The sequence below is a fragment of the Polypterus senegalus genome, chromosome 9, assembly GCF_016835505.1.
Source record: "Polypterus senegalus isolate Bchr_013 chromosome 9, ASM1683550v1, whole genome shotgun sequence".
Classification (NCBI taxonomy): Eukaryota; Metazoa; Chordata; class Cladistia; order Polypteriformes; family Polypteridae; genus Polypterus; species Polypterus senegalus.
In genome coordinates this window covers 62,187,811-62,209,124 of record NC_053162.1, presented here as the reverse complement: position 1 = coordinate 62,209,124, position 21,314 = coordinate 62,187,811, and the positions used below count along the sequence as shown (strand labels likewise).

The following is a 21,314-nucleotide window of genomic DNA, read 5'->3' as shown; positions in this document are numbered from 1 at the left end:
GAATGGTCTCCACAAGAGCAAAACAGCACAGAACATCACAAAGAAAACAGTTTAACTGAAAGTCTCAGGACAATCAGACAGAACTGCACATTATTGTAATAAAACATTCAAAGTCACAGGTGTATGTCTTGCTCAATTTGCTGAACCAGAACTGTAAAGAGATGAAAGCAATATGATAAAACTGGCAGAGGTTTTTGTTTCTTAGAAAGGGGGGCCCCTGTTGGTATAATTAAACCTCCACCTGAAATATTATGCCTTGTTTGCTGTACTAAAACAACGAAACAAACTTGCTTTCCTATGAAGGATTTCGGAATTTAGTGTAGCATTCCCATTTGTGTTTGTCTGTGTAGGATTTGTTTATCATGAGGAGAAAATTACCAGGATTAGCAATACAAGATGCTGTCCAAAGTGCTCGGATATCATTTTTAAAGCACATCTCTTGCTAAATGTGGGAAAATAACTGCATGTTACTGCATGCTGGAGAAAAAAACTAAGAGACAGGTAACAATACAGCAATGGGGAGCAAGGAAATGCATTAAACAGGTCCCTTCAGATTTGTAAAAATGTCATGAAAAAAGCAACTGTACTTGTTAACACAGCTATTTTAAGAAAGCTGCCTACTAAACTTTAGGAAGTGTTAATGTAACACCCCACTAATTTTTTTGGAAGTGTGGAGTGAAACCTTTTTTAAAAACAATTTCCTCTGAAAGTGCAAGCCAAGCTCATGAGACATCAGTGATTATTAGTTAGTTAATAATATGGTTTTTTTTATGTTCTTTCCATTTTTAGTTAGACATCTCCTCTCATACCCTTATTTGGGTTATAATGTATACTGTATGTGTTGCAACCATGCCGTTAACATTTAAGGGTCTGCAGCACAGATGTTCAACCTTGACATTTTAATACAGTGCCGTGAATGATGTATATAATAATGGTAACATCCTGGTGTTCATTTCATTGGAATTCATTTTTAGCTTCTATTGATTTGTTCCTTTGACTTGGAAGCTGTGGCTCCTTTGGCACCAATCTTAATGTAACAGGATGAATGTGTTGCAAATGGAAGAATGCACCTAAGCCTCCCATTGTTATATGATACATCTTTCCTGTCTGCTAACTTTTGATTTGATTGATTTGCTTCCTTAACGTAATCATGTGCAAAAGTAGACATGTCTGTGAAGCAAATGACAATCCTTAGAGGCACCTGAATATTACACGGAAGACGTCAGGAGCAGCTCCAAGGCAGCTATCAGCACAGGCGTCTGTCTGCATGGAGTGCCACATAAACCTGCTCTGATGTGGATCTTATTCTCATTCATCATTTTACTGGAAAAATAGATGTGTTTTTTTCTACATTACTTGTGCACGTCCACTAAAAGACATGTATTTTAATCAGCAGTGCAAATCGCTTCTGATACAGCTTGTCCTTGCCACAAGTCATACTTAATGCTGACAGATTTTTAAGAACTTTGCACTACTAATGTAACTTGTACTGTTGAATTCAGTGGGAAATATTCATGTTTGAATAGGTCACTGTTCGAAGAGGACAATAAAAGCAACCAAGTTCTTGACGATGGAATATCTGTTGTGGTGTTTCTCTGTTATCAATAATCTGTGTGGTTCTTACATATAGTAAAGTTTACAGTTTAGTAGGATAAAATTAGAAGATACAGTAAAATGATTAAAATATATTTTATAACTCTATGTGGTGCTGATAAGAAATAATGGACTTTATCTTTGGTAGTATTAGGGTTGAGACGGTTTTGAGGTATACAACAATTAGGCAATTAAGAATTGTGCATGATGGGTTGAGACCCACAGTTACTTCTGCAGGTGCTTGACCAGCGTGTTTGAGCTCCATCTGAATTTTAGTCTAAAAATCATCACTAGTTGGACTGTCTCTAAACTGTCCGAGAAGACACAGTATGGATATCTGGATAAGTGATGGCGCCTTGCCGCAGCTGGTTCCTGCCTTATGCCCTTTTGACACTGGATAGGACTAACAAATCGTACTGAGAATTTGATTACCACTTGATTTCCTTTAAGTCAACAGTTATTTGTTTGGAAACTAAGCACCACATATGCCCAAATGCTTTTCTTCAACATGATCCCAGAGTTGACATGCAAGACTTCTATGCTCAAAAGGATGGCAACAATACTTGTGGCACTATTTTAACAACTGATCACTATTACTGGTTTAACTGGACTGAGACAATGAGACGTAGGGGGACAATACATTGTTCACTCCTGAATACTTCATTATTGATTATCTAGAACACCAAATATCGAAGTCTTTGTTCTCTGAGAATTTCCTTTATTTAATACTATAGCCCGCAAGGAGGCTAGATGCTTTGTAACATTCTTCTGAATTCCTTGTATTATCACTTTGTTACATTATTCCAAACAAGAGTGTTTAAGTTACTTTTTAAAAAGAACAAAAATGGAGCTAAACAACCCTAAATCCCATTACTCCTGTAATAAGCAATTATACAGTAATTATAGAAATATTCTCTCATTTTCCAAACCTGCTTACTGTATTTCACAAGAGATACTCAGATTGCATCATGCACAAGGCTGGGACTAGAAAGTGAACTGATGCCAGTTGTAGAAGACCAGCCCGGCTACAGGCAGACACTGTGAAACACAATGTCCAAACACACACGTTTATTAATTCTTTTCCTTCTGCACAGCACACAGTGCACAAATTACCCACAAGGCTTAGTCCCTTTTCTTCCTCAAGTCTTCTGCCACCTCTACTCCTCTCCTCACAAGCTCCATCCACTTCCACCCGACTCTGACTCCCTGAATGGAGTGAGGCGGCCCCTTTTATAATGCATCCGGATGTGCTGCAGGTGCTCCCTGATGACCTACTATGGTTTCTGAACCATCGAGGTGCCCCCTGGCAGTGGCCACGGGTCCCCACAAGGTTGAGCTTCCAAGCTCTGTTCCCGTGGCCCCAACACCCACCAGGGTGGCTGCCTTTTCGTGCTCCAGGGGAGGTACTGCTCCTCTTCTGGTCCTTCCATCCTCCCTGCATCCCAACTGGGCATGAGCCCTAGCCGTCCGCCACACAGTCTATCATATTGGACATTCACTCATGCGCTGCCAAATAAGGGTTGTCAGTCTTTGGACAGTCCTTGCACTTTTTGGAAACTGACTGCCATGTGGACACAAGAGGACTGACTTGAGTTTTGAATCAAGGACACTAAACTGTAACTGCCATCCTAATTGCAGCAAATATCTATGCCAAATGAATATATCCTCTGTTAGAGTATAGGAACCAATTCAAATCTATAAAATAAACATAGTCTCTTTTGCTGCCTACATCACTAATTTGGATGCTTAATAATTCCTTAATTATGTGTATATCTGCTGCACTGCTAGCAAATCAATAAGTTTCATTTATTCCTGTCTCTGATCTATTAATAGCTAACTGAACTCAGTTACTCAGTCAAACCAATGGGTGTGAATGTCTTCACATTCTCATAATCAGAATTCATTATTACTAAAATGTACAGTACATATTCTCACTACTCTGCCAAAGAGATAAATCTTAGCAAAATGACATTCAATGATGCTTGTAAACCAAGCCAATTGACACACAGTTGGTAAATTGTAATCAGTCTTTGTTTTACAGAGTATAGTAACAAATCTGAGCTGGTGAAGTACATTGAAATTTTACAGTGATAACAGATTGATCTAAATGTAATATGGTGAGATCCACCCTCAAACATTATGCTTTCAGGTCCATGTCTTCAGTCAATAAGCCACCTTACCTGTTGAACAGCTGCTCTGCTTGCAATGTGGAAAAGTGTTACTTAGTTCACAAATATATTTGCCTGTGGAGGTTATTTTATCTCTTCTGGATTAGAGTGTCAACAGTGTGTTTTAGAGTTCCAAACATTCCTTTTGGAAAAAGTGAAGCAATATAAGAAGATATCTTAGCATCCCTAAAGACAGAAGCTAATACAGTAAAAGTCAGCTTTCCAGTTAAAAATGTGAGATCTTTGTAGGCATACAGTCAAGCACTTGATTAAACAAATATAACAAACAGGTGATAATGATCATTGATATTGGCAGAGGGGGACATTTTTTGTACACTGGGTCATTCTGTTTCTTTCGTAGGAAAATAAACATGTAAATATTACATTTAAAACCCAGCAGATGAACAGGCAATAGGCACCCATTGTTTGGACTGAGGTGAGAAGTTAAAAGGCAAATTTCCTGGGTTATCCTGTTACTGATTATTGTGATGGCTGTTTACAGGATATCGGTATCTGCTATCTTGCAAAAGAGTCACTGCTTTGGAGTTTTGGCTGGTTGAGTATACAAACAATACAAAGTTGTGATAACAGACCTGCTTCTTCTTTGGAGGATGTTTGTATTTACCTGACTTGGAAAGTAACATGTCTGAGAATATTGGTTTCTAATCAGCTGTGTACTCATTGATAGTTGGTAACAATACATTTTTTTAACTTGTGTTTTCATTATTTGTTAAACCCAGGAAATTTAGATGTGCCATTGTTTAATCCGATTGTCCAGAACTGACAATGGCAGCGACTGATAGAGATTTAAACTTCTGGGCAGGAGAAGGCAAAGAGAGGGACAGTCCATTGAGAACGCTGCCAAGACACTCAGACAGAGCACAAGGGCTTGCATGCACACAAGGGTACATGGCTGGCACAACGTAAAGTACAAGGACAGCAACACTTACTTCCAGGGAGGAAGAGACAGCTCCACAAGGAGACGCCAGTTGTGGGTCCAGCGAGAGAGGGAAGCTGCATGAAAGGACCGAGCAAAGCTGGCAGACGAGAAATGAGGCGTGCCTAGATCACAGCAACACAAGGAGCGTAGAGTGGAAAAAAGAACGACGAGGAGACGCTGGCAGGGATTCCACGATTTTGATAAAACGTCTTTTGGGAAATGAGTGTCCGGTGAGCAGACTGCATCGGTGGACAGTTGGATAGTTAATTGTTGGGGTAACAGTGCGCAAACTGGACCACTAAAGATTGTATCCTCAAATTCTTGTTTTTTACTGACTTTTGCAGTGTGGACTTTGTGCTTTCCTTTTAAAAAAAGGAAATTCATTACTGGTATTTTTAGATTTTGTTATGTTCGTTTATCTTTTAAATGTACTTTATATTGTCTTGTGTAATAGAAGTTAGTGTTGCTTTTCCTGAAATTACTATTGTGTCTTTCATTGTGTGTCTACTCACACAAGCCTGTGTGCTATTATCAGTAAATTTCAAGAGTTCCCAGTCTCTTAATAAAACTGGGTGGCATAGTCGGATATTTTAACGGTGTCTAGGTTAGATTACCTGTAAGTGTGACCAGACACCTGTCACAATATCATGTGTTAGTCTAATCAATACGATAAACTGAAACAGAAACAGCTGTGTAGAGAGAATAAAACTGGGCAAGGGACAACAAAGGCAAAAAGGAGAGGTTACCGTAGATATACCAATTTAACCTTACACCATACCAAAAGAAAGCACAGCAACAAGACACAATGTGGTCATCCTGCATCATCAGGATCTCTCCTGGCAGTCAAGCACTTCTAGATGGACTTTCCAAGTTCTTCTTCTGAAGCACAAACAAACAGGCAAGGTTGAGGACTGGAAATGCAGAGATCAGCCACAAAAAATGAATTTAGCAAACAAATACATCACGCTTACTTTGCTTTAAGGATCGGGAGATGTTCAGCACCCCTATCATCTGAGAACTGGCAGAAACCACTGGGACCCTGCTAAAAACTATCTACAGTAAGGGAGAGTCTTATCAGAAGTAGTTTTCCTGCAAGAATTGTGACCAAAAAAAAACAATTCTCCGGAGGTAGAAATAAAGCCAAATGACACACCTATGCATGAAAACACAAGGATTGCTGGACAAAACAAAATTTGTCATTTTTGACTCTAACAGGAGGCACTTTGTCAGCTAAAAGGATGGAAAATAATACATGGATGAATGTCTGTAGGCAACAGTGAAGCACAGTGGAGGTTCCCTGCGGGATTTGAGTTGCATTTCTGTATATGAATTTGATGATTCGATCATGATTCAAAATTGATTGCCCAACTTCAGTACTGACAAGTACAGGCAAATACTTATGCATCGTGCAATACCATCAAAGTTGTGTCTGGCTGGTCCCAGCTTCTTTTTGCATTATGACAATAACCCCAAACACATCCCCTATCTGGGGAATCTACAACACATAGTATGGCCACACACAGAGCCCTGATCTCTGCTTCATTTAGCCAGTCTGGGATTACTTGTAGAGATGGAGAAAAGTAAGACATCCAACATCTGCAGGGGAACTGTGGCTAGTTCTCGAAGGGACTTGGAACAATCAACCACCTAAATCCCCTTGGAAATAGAATGTAAGTGTACCAAAGAGAAGAATACCTGCTGTTTTTAGGGGTGGTCACACCAAATATTGATTTCATTTATGCTTTTTCTGATTATTCATGGCATTATTTTTGAAAGCATTCCCGCTTTAAAGAACTTTTGCAAAGTACTCTCTTTGTGTGCATATATTATTATATTATATTATATTATATTATATTATATTATATTATATAACGGCTGCCTGTTTTCATCTATTTATAATTCATCATTTCTGGCAGCACAAACAAAACCCTGGACAGGATGTAGGTAAAAGTTTCTTGGAGAAATGTTTTGCTTCTTGTTAAAATGACTCTGTATACAGTTTATTTTTCATGTAATGATGAATGTAAAATGTGTTTCACATTTCCGTCTTCTTCCTTGGTTAGATGACAAAACCAATTTTTTAGCAGGTCTTCTTTCCTAGGAAGTCACATTTCCAGATGCATCTCTATAGAAAATCATGCCCATTAACTCCCTATCTGCAGCAATGCTAGAAGAGAATAGGCACCATGGCTAGAGCTGTGCTGTGGTTCGAAAGTATAGTCATGCTAATCTGCACTTTAAATAAACAGCAAGAGAAATTCAAGGGCATTCAATTTAGTTTTCTTTATCCATAGAATTTTTAATGCACACACAGACACTGTCTTATTGTTATACGGTGTATGAAGACTAGCAATAGCATTTATAATCTTGTCATGCTTGGTTGAGCTGGCAGTCAGTACTTGTAAGAAAGTAATTTTAGAAAGTTTACAGAAAAGTATTGCAGATGTCTTCCTTTACTGGCACTGCTGTGCTATAGTATTAGTAAGAGAATATAAAGCATAAAAATAACAATTTTCTGCCTACATTTTAAAGTCTTGATATTTTTCTCAAATCCTTGAGAATAAAAACACCTTCATGTGAAGATAATAAACAGATAAAAAAGGAAATTATCTGCCGCTTGAGCTCCTTTGTAAGATGGTTGAAAGCAAGCACATTTGCGGAATGTCAAAATAGCAAAACAGATGCAAGATTTGTTGTTTAATCTGTCTTCATAAACATGGCACAAATACAAGAATCTTTTTAATTTTAATATATCAAAAGAATGTGTCCAGTTGTACTATTCAATTATTTTTTTCTGCTTGTTTTTGTATGATAATGTAATATGGTTTTAAAATTATTGAATGTAACCTTTCCCAAGAGACAAAGAAGAGGAACAATCCTTATATTAAAAATCTGTTTATTTTTGGGCTATATTCACAAGAGATTACTAACTTGCCAGCATGATCACACAGTTATGAATGAGCATTATTTCCTGTGGTCGAAAAATCATGCAAATATAATGCCATTAAGTTTCAGCCATTGTGGATGCAACTGCAAAGCACTGGTTGGAAGTAGTCTGGTGTGGAGAAAACCAGAAAGCTGTAATAAACACATTGACTGCTGTTATCACCAGAATTAACCCAGTCACAATGTTATTCAGCAGGTGAACTCTGTTAAAAAAAAAAAAAAAGGACAAAGTCATGGGCTGCCACTGCTTTGCATCTTATCAATCTTAGCCTTCTGACAGAGCTGAGCTAAGTGTATTTCATCTATAGGGAATCAAGGCTATTTATCAACCTGTCCCACATACAAGCCTATTAGCACCAGAGCTAGTGCAGATGCAGATAGCACAGGATGCAAAAACAAAGTCACTCAGTAAATAATGATATTTATGAAAGGTACACCATACAGTATTACTGAATTGCAATATAAAGAAAATGGATAGGGTTTTAAGTGGTATTGTTCCAGTTAAGAAACTGTACATTGTATTTTAATATAAAAGACAATTTACCATTTTTTTAAATAATAGAAGGGTAATATTAAACTAGGTGAGCATTGAACAACAAAATTGTTAAACCACTTACATTAAAATCTACATTCACACTTTTACTTACAAGCACCGTGAGTATAAACTCTTGGAAGGTCTGGTGCATAACTTTGCACAGCTAAACAAGACATTTACTTACAGGAAGAATTTTCTTAAAGCAGCTTACATCATTTGTTCAAAACAACTACTCTGCAAAATTACATTCATCAATTTTCTGAACCTGTTGTTTTCTTTCCAATGTCATGGACTGCCAGAATCTATCACAGCAGAAATGAAAGTAAAGTAGAAAGCCACCCTGGATGTGAAGTCAGTCCATCACTGGGTGCAATCACACATATGTCTAACCTCATCACACTGGGACATATTACAGCCACAAATCAGCCTGACTGTATCTGTAATGACTGTTGGAGGAAGCCAGTGTCAAGTTGAACTCATTTCTACGCCATATTTTGCACATGCTGACATGTGTATACTGCATTTAAATTACTCTAATTTCTACCTCAATTTAAGAAACGTAAAAGTATCCATGAATTTGTTGTATGGTGGCACGGTGGTCAGCACTGCTGTCTCACACTTTAAGGGAACTGTTTTCAGTTTTTCAACCTGGTCACTAAATTCACTTTGTATGTTCTCTCATGTTTCCTTGCATTTTTCTCCAGGTTGTCCAGTTTCCCTGCCACTTCCTTATCACATGGTTAGCTGGTGACATTTAAGTGGTTCTCTGGCTGTGTTAGTGTGCTCTGTCATTAACTGGCATACTGAATGGATGAAATGTGTGCATGCATGTATCAATATAACAAATCTACATCAAAAGCCAATCAAAAAATGTTTATTTTACAAAAGCAGCATGCATTAAGCTGTAACGAAGAAATATCTGCACTCCTCATTGTCTGACAACACACTAATGTGGTATAAACAGATGACTGAAATACAAAATGAACAAATAAAGAACACTGGTATTTATAATTTATAATATATAATATATATTTTTTTTACTTTATATACAGTCAAGCACGTACGAGTAGGCAACATCTTCAGGGCTCTTGCAAGGTAAGCAATAGCACCCCAAGTAGAGAGGAGGCACTGTTGTTAAATCAATCCCACTTTTCCTCCATAGTTCTTAAGGAGTCTTTTCAATTAACATTGCTTCCTTTCCAGCCCACAATACTCTGCTTCTTCTGGAACGCACTTCAAAAACCTGGTGAGAGCTCAGAGATGGTCTTAATCTTAGACCCACGTCTGGTAGAGACAGAGCTTCTTTAACTGAATAGAACAATAACAGTCATTATTCAATACATTCTTGTGTTTTGGCCTTTTTTGCTGTTTTTCCCTTTTTCCTTCCATTACAAATGTTGTCTGCCATTTTGGCACCCTAAATCTTTGTACTAACTATCCATCCATCCATTATCCAACCCGCTATATCCTAACTACAGGGTCACAGGGGTCTGCTGGAGCCAATCCCAGGGCGCAAGGCAGGAAACAAACCCCAGGTAGGGCGCCAGCCCACCACAGGCCACACACACACACACACACACACCAAGCACACACTAGGGACAATTTAGGATCAGCAATGCACCTGACCTGCAGGTCTTTGGACCGTGGGAGGAAACTGGAGTACCCAGAGGAAATGCACGCAGACATGGGGAGAACATGCAAACTCAACACAGGGAGGACCTGGGAAGCGAACCCGGATTTCCTAACTGTGAGGCAGCAGCGCTATCCACTGCGCCACCATGCCGCCCTCTTTGTACTAACTAATTATTACTAAAAACGTGTATAAATATATTAATTGAAAACATTACATTTTATATAATATGTTAAGTAAATCTTAATATTAATTATATTTTGCATTATACTACAGTTTAACTATACGCTTATAACATTAATAACTGTATTCATATTGGCACAATCAGGAATAGAATTTGAATGAGAAATGTGTAGTTACACACACAATAACAATGAAAGTTACTGAGCAATTATATTGTAAGAAAAGTGTAATAAAGGAGAAAATGTATAAGGTGTTGCTGCCTTGGATTTTAAAATGAACAGTCTTAGTTTTGAAGGAGCCCAAATTTAAAATATTACTTTAATAGAATTTCTATGTCAGTCAAGCATTTGTGTTTTGTCCGTTCTGTGTACTGTAGCATTCCACTCCTGAAATGCTCCTGTTTGCTTTTACCTCTCTGGAGAGTAAAATCAATAACTGTTTATATGCACACAAATGGATCAGGTTGTGTGAATTTCCATTCATCCCACCACGTTCTGAATCTGTGTTATCCATTACAACTGTGTGAGGAGTCAGAGTCTATCCTGGCAGCATAGAGCGCAAGAGAAGGGTGATCTCAGTCCATTGCAGGACATACACTCACACATTCAAAAGTAAATTTAGGAAATTTGTTGTAAAAAAAAATCACAGCACAAGGAACTTGTTAGGATGGTGTATACTACAGAATTAGCATATTTAAGAGTATAGAGATGAAATTTATTACACACTTTTAATGTACAATTTATAAACCACTTTGACATGCACCTAATACAGTACATACAACTTATCGCTTTATACAATTTTAATTTTTAACTATAGATATCTTTATTTAGCAAAGGCATAAAACAGTGGACAACATAACATTCCCAGAACATCTTAATCCAAATTCAGTGTTACAGAGCAGGAGACTACCCCAGCAGTACTGGGTATTGGGCAGGCACCACTGCTGAATACAGTATGATGCCAGTCTATTGCAGAAACACATTGCAGTGCTCAGATTCACACTCATACAGAGCCAATTTCAAATCACTAATCAGCCTAATATGCATATGTTTGGGGATATGGAAGGAAAACCGGAGGACCTGGAGAAAACCCCACACAGCCATGGGGAAAACGTGCAAACTATACAGAGACAATGAGTGGGTAAGGCTTTTGATTGTATAACACGGGATCACTAAAGCTGTAGTACTAGTCACTGTGCCACCGTGCTGTTAAACAGTTAATGGTTAAATATCAATAAATGAGAAAGCACAATGGTACAACAAGTGTCATTGCTCCATTATGATGGGACTCTTCTCATTTCTCACCTACCTTGTGGAGTGTGTGGACTTTGCTTGTTCTTCCAGCATTTCTTTAGGGTTAAGCAGTAGAAGACATTTTGTTAAAATGGGCTGTCAATAATAAATTAGCTAGTGTGCAAGATTGTCCCTGATATCTGGTCCACGGTTGATTTGTACCTCAAACCCAACACTGTTGAGATGCAAACCACCACTGCATGTCTATGTAATGGAAAAAGGCAGGTTGAGAAAAATGGATGGATGGTTAATAGTTTTATTGCACACAACTGCTTATTAAGAAAAAACACCAGCAAGTAAACAGCCAAGGCTAAATTGTATCTGGCTACATGAATAAAACATTGTATTTTTGCAGCATATTTGCATGATGTATCACTACACTGAAATGTTTTTCTTTATCAAAATACCAAATAACAGTGCTGTTCACAAAAGGTACATCTACTTTGTCTTGATGAGCCTTACCTACCTTAATATGGACAGTTTTATATAAGTACATGTACTTAATAGATCTTCCCTGTCATGTCCTCAGGATTTAATTATTTGGATTTACTCCAAAGTAAGGGGAAATTGAAGCAGGCAGATCTCAAGCCTAGAAAATACTGCCAGTCAAAGATATTTTTCAGTTTTGTAATGTGGGTTCACTTTAGATAATATGTTGTACATCTTCAAAGCTGGGCTTCATTTATGGTTGAGCTGCTGATTTGTACCCTTTTATGCTGAACATAATATTATCATGATAAAAACCTCCCTTGGCCTTTCTGCACTGTAACTCACATTTACATTTATATTGATAGCAGGCACCATATTGCTTAACTCATTGCAAGTACTATGCAAAAAAACCTTTCGAGGAAATTGTAAAATTAAGTACCTTAAAAACGGAAAAATTGAAAGCTGCTTGTAAATTTCTCTTTTTTAATAAAATCTACATAACAGATGTCATAAACACATTAATACAAAAGCAGTATCCAATAATGTATGATGAACACTGTTAAGTAATATCAATCATTTATAATTGTGAAACTCCTGTTATAAAAATTACCTGATCACTTTTACAATCTTCCACTCATTCTCTCCCATTCAGTTTGATTCCAACTATCCTGAATTGTGCAAGAGTCGTCCTTGTTCTGGTAAAGAGGGCTCTCGTCTTATCTGCTCTATTTGATTTCACTCCCAAATCTTTTGCAATACTTTTTGAACTTTTTGAGTTAATGAAGCAACTGAAATAATAACCATCTCTGTAAGTGTTTTCAGAATATACCCCTTGCACATACTGCAACCTCCTCAAGTTGTTCACCCTGTTTTAATGCCAAGGATGCAATCACTAGAGAAGAAAAGAAATTCAAGCCACTGAGTATGGAAACACAAAGTGACCACACTATCACAATCAACATTATTTTGTTTGCATTCTCCATAAAACTTTCAACTAAATATGCCCTCAAGGGGCTGACACCCTGAGCAAGTATATGGCTTTCAGCCCATGAGCAGAAGCCCACGATGGAGAATGGTAGCATGAGCTCACAGCACTGCTACCTTTGCAGTATTTGTGCTTAAAGTAATATTTTCCTTTTCCTGTTTAGTCATAAAATGTTTACTGATAAAGATTTCATAAGACATATTAATATGCTAGAAATGGAAAAATAGGTAGAAAGATTTAATGACAAAATATATTTGTATGTACTGCATAGTTATTCATTTGCTGATTGTGCTTATTCCAATATAGGGTCATGGGGCCACAACCATCACAGGGCACACTTCATCATATACCTACACTTAACCACACAGTAAACTAAAAAAATCTGTCTAACCTACAAACACTTGGCATGTGGGAGGAAAGTATAGTATACAGACAATGTATATGAGTACATATAATTAAGTATGAATTGTGTTCATGTATCTTTAAAATTTATTTTCCAGACAATTATAAACATTTTAGCAAGGTATTATGATAAATATACTTTACAATCAGCCTACCTGTCACTAAGTCGTCTTTCAGGATCGTCATATTCAATGTTTTTTGACCCTTTGTAGATCAACAGAGCCGCTACAATTAGCTGGAGGCTCACTGAAATGCACTGCAATAGAAAAAGAAAAGTGACACTGGAAAAAATTTAATTCACTTTTTAAATTTGGCTTTTAGGGTTATTTGCTAGAATCAACAACTGTGTACAGAATCCCTCCATTGTTGTTAGGCTGCAAAAAAATGAATGTCCTAATTTGAATCCCACTACTCACCATTCTAAATGTATTTTAACAAAAATGCTTTCATGTTTTTGAACCCCATTAGGTTAAGAGGCAATTTCACAACACTGTAAAAACACTTTAGCTTACTTTAATATGTGTCACACAAATTTTTACTGCAGGCGTACCAAAAATCTTTGGAAATTTAAAGCATTTGCACTTCATCTATTCCAATACTGTATATGTGCCTTTTGTTATGAATATGGACATACAAAAATATACTTCAAGTAAAGTCCTCATACCCTTGTTAAGTGTACAGAGATACTGTGTACAGAGATACTATAAGCCCTCTGCATTGCTTATTCACCGAGAAACAGTCCGATTAGCTGGATGGGTTGATAATCTATGTGTGAATAATGTATATCAGCTACTGAAGGAAACAGAAGGCTTTATGTCTAAATGATCGAGGAATTATGTGTATCATGTCACTAAACTAAAGGTGACATGCTGCTTGCAAAATTTGTTTCCCTCAGTAATTTCTCTCGAAAGTTCAAAATACAAACGTCGTGGCTAGATTAAAATTGACATTTAAGGGTCATAGTTTAGCTATGCTTTCATTATCACATTCATCCATCTGTTTAGTTTTTCTGCTTCATCCAGGTTCAAGTTCAGGTTTAGCATACAGTGATGGAAATTTCACAGATCTAGCAGTCATCTGGACTAAGGGAGTACAGCAGCATAGGAGCCTCTCTCCTAAGGCAACAGCTTTGAATGTGCTTTGGCTGGGACCCAGGACTCTGCCAAGACACTAGATGTTTAACAATGGGACCCAGAACAATGAGAGTTTATTTTCTATATTTTGTGTTCAGTTTTTCCATTGATAATAAACTGGGATGGTGCCATGGAGGGCAAAGAATAGTAAGTTAAATAAATTGGTTTTAATTGAGACACACGGAAAGTGTAATGAATTTCATTATTAACTGGAAGGGCCAGCTTATCAGTGACAGGTACAATCTGCTTAATTATTTTAAAATAATAAAAAGTACTGTATATGGGTTGCAGTTTCCCAGGACAAAACCAGTAATCTCTCATAGAACTATCAGTCTGTCACTCTCACGCTCTTTGTCTTGAACATTTTTTAAGTAAGTCAAAATATAAAATACACTGGTAATGGATGAAGCAGATGAGAGATTAATTATGAAGGAATGTTCTATACACATTTAAAAGGGTGGATATACCAAGCGACTTTAGCAATGGGCTTGCTTTCCATTTTAATTGAAATGTATTGATATTGCAAGATATTTTTAAAATATTTTTACAGGTCTTCATCTGTCTATTGGCCTCCTGATGATAAGGTACAATTAAATTTTGTTACTGTATATACCTTATTTTGAACAAAGGTTCTTCCAAAAAGCATGAAACAGATTGGGCACCACAATTTAAAAACAAACCGTGGAAGCTCTTGCAAAGATGAAATTGGTGAGTGTGTCTACCATTCCCAAAATACTTGTTTAACAGTAGTGTAACGAATGTGCATTTTTGGATCATGTGATGCAATTCATCACATTCTCATGTTTTACTTTCTCTTGATGTGTTTTATTATTTTTCACGATGATGTCACGTCATCATCTATTGCACAATCAATTGTAACATACAAGGTACACAACATATTTTGTATTTGTATCTAACAGCCACAGAAATGTTGTTTGTGTCAACAGTTTCCATTACTGGTAATGTGACTGGGAATCTTATCAACACACAGCGTCATTATGTGACTTTGTTGAAGGAGGCAAGCATGCTGTAACTGATATCCAAGAACTGGATCAATTTCTTATTTCATATATTTATTTTGATTAGTATAGCGAAAGCTAAAAGGAATGGACAGAATGAGCTTTGAAGTATTTCTAACTAATTCTGATACTTCACGTCTGTTACACATTAGTCAGGGAGCCAGGCAGGGCAGTCCTCTTCTCCAGTGTTTTTTAATTTGACTTCTACTTATACTTTTCAACCAAAACTCCCAACTTCTTAGATAGATAGATAGATAGATAGATAGATAGATAGATAGATAGATAGATAGATAGATAGATAGATAGATAGATAGATAGATAGATAGAATACTGTTCTTAATTTCGATTTTAAAATATCTTTTTAAAATAATTTCCCATCTAATATCTCCTGTATTTTGAATTTATTGAAAACATTTGAAATCTTATCTGGTTACAAAATTAATTGGACTTTGTTCAGTCTTCTGCAGTGGGTTGGCGCCCTGCCCTGGGTTTGTTGCCTGCCTTGCGCCCTGTGTTGGCTGGGATTGGCTCTAGCCGACCCCCGTGACCCTGTAGTTAGGATATAGCGGGTTGTATACTGGATGGGTGGATGGATGTTCAGCCTTTTTCCACTTAATGACCTTAGTCACCAAGCCTCCAACCTCTTTTTTTTGTCACAGGGTACAATAATACAATTACTAATTCCTGCCTCTCCTACAATGAGCATTAGGACCTCCAAAATCTTTCTCCATTCTGATTTGTTCTGGGTCAGTTTTTTCATTGCACCCCACAAGTTGACTTGCTTCTTTTTTTATTGTATTTTGCAGTGTATGAATTAGTCTTCCTGTCCTTCTTGAACCTGCTGGATTCCGGTCAAGCACTTTTTTGTTGTGAACATTGTTGCTACTACAAAACAGTGAGCAATAGTCTCATATTTTTGGGAGTCAATATTTCTGTCTAAGTCACAGATATTCACAACCTCTTACAGCAATTACTATATCTTCTCTAATTTAGTTACTCTATTAACTGTTTTTCTATGCTTTCTCTCTTCTTTGAGTCGTGTATCTCTTTTGTCAAATGTACTTTGTACTCATTTTATGAATGCTATAATTCTGCTCCCTCCTCCCACTAAATATCAAGCTGATGTCAGGTCACCATTTTCCAGGTTTTTGTGGAATGATAAGGAATCTAACAAGCACTGAGCACTTGGTCATGATAGACAGTTCAGGGGTGTTATTTCTTCAGCTAGAACTGTGGTGCTTTCATCCTCTTTCCTATTTGGTCATGACTACATCTTTCCCACTCATCTCCGTAGCGTTTCAGAATTTGCCTTTACTTGTTCAATCTCTTGAAAGTACTCACCTTCCAAAAAGTGTAAAATCTCTTGGCTCCCCTTAAGACATATTTTGTAATATGCTATCAGGATCTGGTAAGAGGTGGACAAGCTTCTTGCTCCATCTGGAAGATGGTCCACTTGTACTTGAATTTTCCACAACCCTCCTCTATAGATGACCATCCTTATATATTTCTCACTTGGCAGTGCACAGAGATTAACTGGCTCTATGATCAGTTTCATAGATCAGGAATCATAATATTACACTCCTTTAGATCCATTTCAATTTTCCTAGCATGACTTACTTCTACTACCTGAACACCATATCAGTGCTAAGGATAGAGAGAATCTCCCTATCCACTCCTCTACCCATGTAACTGCTGTATTCTCTATCTTATTCTTTTACCAAAGAAAACGCAACTTCACTTTCTGCTCGTTACTTTATAAAACATCTTCAAAACCTCTACATTATTTCATTTTGGTCTGAAGATCTTTCTCTTCTCATCTCTAACTACCCAGTTTAAAATTCTCAAAAGGCTTTGTCCTACTTACCACCTGGTAAGTTCTAATTCTGATCCAGCCTGCCATCTATGTCCATTTGGAATGCCTGGCACCTTTCTCTATATATTCTGTCACTGCTATAGTGATGGTGTTGTACATCTTCAGTCACGGTCACTATCAATCTTTTTTTGTTTATGTTCCAATATTATCTTAAACCTTCCTTTTCTTAGACTACTTTGTTTTTCATCTTAACCCATCACTAATGTAAACTATTCTGCTTCTGTACTCTGACAGATAAACTATTACTTACTTCTGACTGCAATACCCCTGAGATTGTTACTAGCGATCTTCCTTCTCCACTTTAATTCACCTTGAACTTTGTGTATCACAGACCAATGGGGCACCCAGAAAATCAATTGAAAACTGGACTGTATCACCTCAGTTGTATAACTCTTTGCTTCACTGCTGCTTTTTTCTTTCTACTGGTGCAATGAGATTGTGTTTCCTTTCCCCTTCTTTTCTTCTGTTGAGCTGATTATTCCTACTGTATACTTTGTGGCCCTTGGTCCAATTTTGGATAGGGTTTGGTGGGTTTACCTTTATGGTGGTATTTTGTCTTTCATTTTCTATTGTTATTCTGTATTTGAGTCAATAAATAAAAAGAAAATCTCCAAATGAGATTAATTATTTTAATAATGTGCAACACTGGGGAATGTAAATATTAGGTGGTGAATGTAAATTGGCAGTCTCTGAGTGAAATTTAGATTTGTGTAAAGGCTGTGTAACACTACATGACTTTTCTAACAATTTTTAAGTCGCAGCCTTCATTTACGTAATCTTAGCTTGTCAGAGACAATTGCCTTATTTGACCCACTCCACCAACTTACTTCAGCTAATCTATGACTCAATATGATAAAATTAAAATCAGAATGATCGTCTTTAGTTGTAGGTGCAGACTTTGTGTGCATTAGAGCTGAGAACCAAAGAATGCTCATCTGGAATTGCAATGCATAGAAAGAGGAACACAGAAGTTTTGTACTTCACAAAGACAATTGAAGCTTCTCTGTCTGATGTTGCATGTTTTACATATTAAACAGTAAAAAGGGTGGAGATTGTGTTTGAACACATTGTACCTGTTAAGCCTTTGTACAGCAGTAGGAAGTGTGCTATTTGCTGTCACAAAAAGGGGAGAGAAGGAATGCGTTAGTAGTTTGATACTTAAAGAGTAAAATAGACGTGCCCTGTGATTTCGGTTAATTTAAATTGACATGGGCTGGCGATGTGATGACAAACAGCAGTCAGCAAATCTGACATAGTCCACAACTAGAGGTGGCATAATGTGACATTGGTTTAAGTATACTTAGTGATAGACTGGTACTCCAAGTAAGGCTACTTCCTGCCTTGCACCCATTGTTACTGAAAGAGGCTCCAAGTACTGAGATACAGAATTGGAAAGTACAGGTAGAGAAAGTGGGCAAAAAATGTCAGTCTAGAATTCTGATTTCTTATTTTTTGGAAAATATGTCAGAATTGCTATAAACACCCATCCATCCACCCTTCCATCCATTCAGCCATTCTCTTAACCCAACAAGATCATTTGCCATACTGTAAGCATTGCTCCATGAAATGCAAAACCAATCCTTAGTAACTTAGATTCACCCACATTGCCCCACTTGATCCCAGTGGGTCTGTTTTTTTATCTTAAATTAATCCAAACCGCATTTCTTTGGAATGTCGGAGTTTATTTAGAGTTCTTCCAGTAAACGTTTCTTAAGATACTTTTGTCATTGGCCAGTTAGGTGTACTGTATGTGTGTTGTTATATGATGGCTAACTTTTTGAAAACAAAACGGTGAAAATGAGCATGACAATGACAAAACTCAATGTATTGCAGTTGCTGTACAAGGAATTTTGGAAAATTTGATAGTGACATCAGAAAATCAGGTCATGAGACAGCTCAAGTTAAAAGGCACTCAACCTGACATGACAGAAATTCTTCCCATCATATGCCAGCCCAATCTTAAGATGCAATCAGACATTGCAATCCCTCTCATACTGCATGTAATGCAATGGCCAATGAAGCTAAATTTAGAGTGGACAACAGAATGTTTGGGTTTAAAATCGTGCCAAAATTGCACAGTGTAAGCCTGGAATTAGGCTCCAGCTATTGCTTAGGAGTAAAAAAAGGCAGATGATTTTAAACAACAGTGGCTGAAAGCAAAAAAAATATATAGCACTATTGCGATATGACAGAATTTTAGAAACACATATAATTTTTTTTCCTATTCTTTTTTAATAAATTAAGACTAAACATAACTAAAACACCAAGGCTTATACTGCATAGTTTATACTGCATATAATACTGTACCTGTTGTCTTTCCACACTTATACGTATTACAATTCATGTTCTCTCTCTATATATGATCACATTTAAGGAATGTTCTACATATGTGCCAATATATTGGTTTAGGAAAAGGTTACATATGGGCTGTCAAACAGCCCCATTCTGGAAGTCTCATTTATGCATGGTTGAAGATGAACTGTCTGCAAGGTTGAATGAAATGAATAAGAACTCAATGAAGTAATTTTCCAGTTGAAGTCTGATTCAGATCTGTACCCTCCAGCATGCTGCAGAAGTAAACAAGAATTTATAATCCAACCTGTGTGCTCTTTGTCTCTGTGATTGGCAGAAAGAAATGAGAATGAGCTGTATCCCCCAAGAATGAAGATGAGCTACATTGTTAATGTGTCAGTGCCACGTAGGTGAAGGAAATGACATGCATATGACCCAGACGATGGAATGCTGAATTCATTTATAAAAATAATGAAGATTCAGAGAAAAAGTGAACATTGTTTATCACCTAACTTTGATATGCATTATAAAAAACAGCAGTGATGGGTGATTATTCTGTTGTGGGTAGTCACTATAAATTGCTTCATAATCAGAAGTAAAGTACCTTTGGCTTTCTGGGAAATACTGCTTATAAGGAGGAGGAGCAGAAATATACATACTAAAGTGGGTGCTCATAATAGCCCATCAGTCAGTCTTTATTTTTCATAGTGAGGATTATCTCAAAGCATTTTCTAGCAACAAAATACAATATTACCAAACCAAAGGAATAAAAAAGGTATAAGAATACATTTTAGGAAAATCCAAATGAGCCATAGCTAAGAATACATATGCGTGAGAACAGATATAGGCAAAGACAAAGCATGAATAGACAGAGACTGGTTAGAGATTAAAAGTATGACTAAAAAGGTTAAAAGTAAAACGATTCTGAAAGTATGCAAAAAAATCCCAAAGTTATCATAAGATGCCTACTGACAGCAAAAAGCATCCAGACAGAGGTGATTCTGACGCTGTAATACAGCATTTCTTTTATTACCTGAGAGATAAAGCAAATAAACCACCCTTGTTTTATCACTTCATAAAATTTAAGAAGATAGAGCTATAATAGGATAATAATCAAACACAACAGTGTCACAAATTGTGCATTTGGTCTTTCACTGAACTGCTATAGCAGCTAGCAGTTTTTATAACTGAAGTTTGCTTTACATTTATCACAAAGGGTAGAATTACTGGGAGTTGTACTCTACTATCATAAATAGGTGATAAAGAACAAAGTCAAAGTTCCACTTATGCCACATGACCTGCAAAGAGAATTCTAACTATAAACAACATGGAAGCTGTAAGCGAAAATCTATTATATTATCTTAGACTTCTAAACTGTCTTAGTAATGTTAAAATCCATATAAAGTATATGGTGTGAAGTGCAATACAGTTGAAACTATTGCAGAGTTTTATTCCAAAGAAAACAAAAATCATAAAAACAATATGATGGCAACATAATATCCAACATACCCATCCACATATCTATTAATCTTCCAAACCCACTTTTATCCTGGGCAGAGTCATGGGGAAGCTAAAGCCCACAGTATATCAGCAAGCACAGGGCACAAGGCAGACATAATTCCAAACCAGGGCACTAGTACATCACCGGGTGAACACACACACACACGGTACAATTTAGCACCACCAATCCATCTAACCTGCATGGCTTAGGACTGTGGAAGGGAACCAGAGCACCACATCACAAAAAAAAATGTGAAAAAAAATTATTAAAAAAACAAAATACTAAAAAGAAATGTTTAAAACCATAAAAGTAACCTGAGCATGATGTGACATGTATTGACTGTGGATTTCCCAGTTGCCAAAAAATAATTAAACAGCATTTATGTTGTTTGCA

The 21,314-nt window shown here is 37.0% G+C and overlaps 1 protein-coding gene across 1 annotated transcript in view; it reads right to left on the bottom strand.

The window, feature by feature from the left end:
- Positions 1-7,609: 7,609 nt before the first annotated feature.
- Positions 7,610-21,314, bottom strand: part of LOC120534948 (ninjurin-2-like) — a 119,779-nt gene continuing 106,074 nt past the window's right edge. The window contains exons 3-4 of the mRNA XM_039762457.1: positions 13,259-13,359; positions 7,610-7,850 (exon numbers count right to left, since the gene is read on the bottom strand). Of these exons, the coding sequence (XP_039618391.1) occupies positions 7,706-7,850; positions 13,259-13,359 (246 nt within the window). The 3' untranslated portion in view covers positions 7,610-7,705. The remainder of the gene's footprint in view (positions 7,851-13,258; positions 13,360-21,314) is intronic.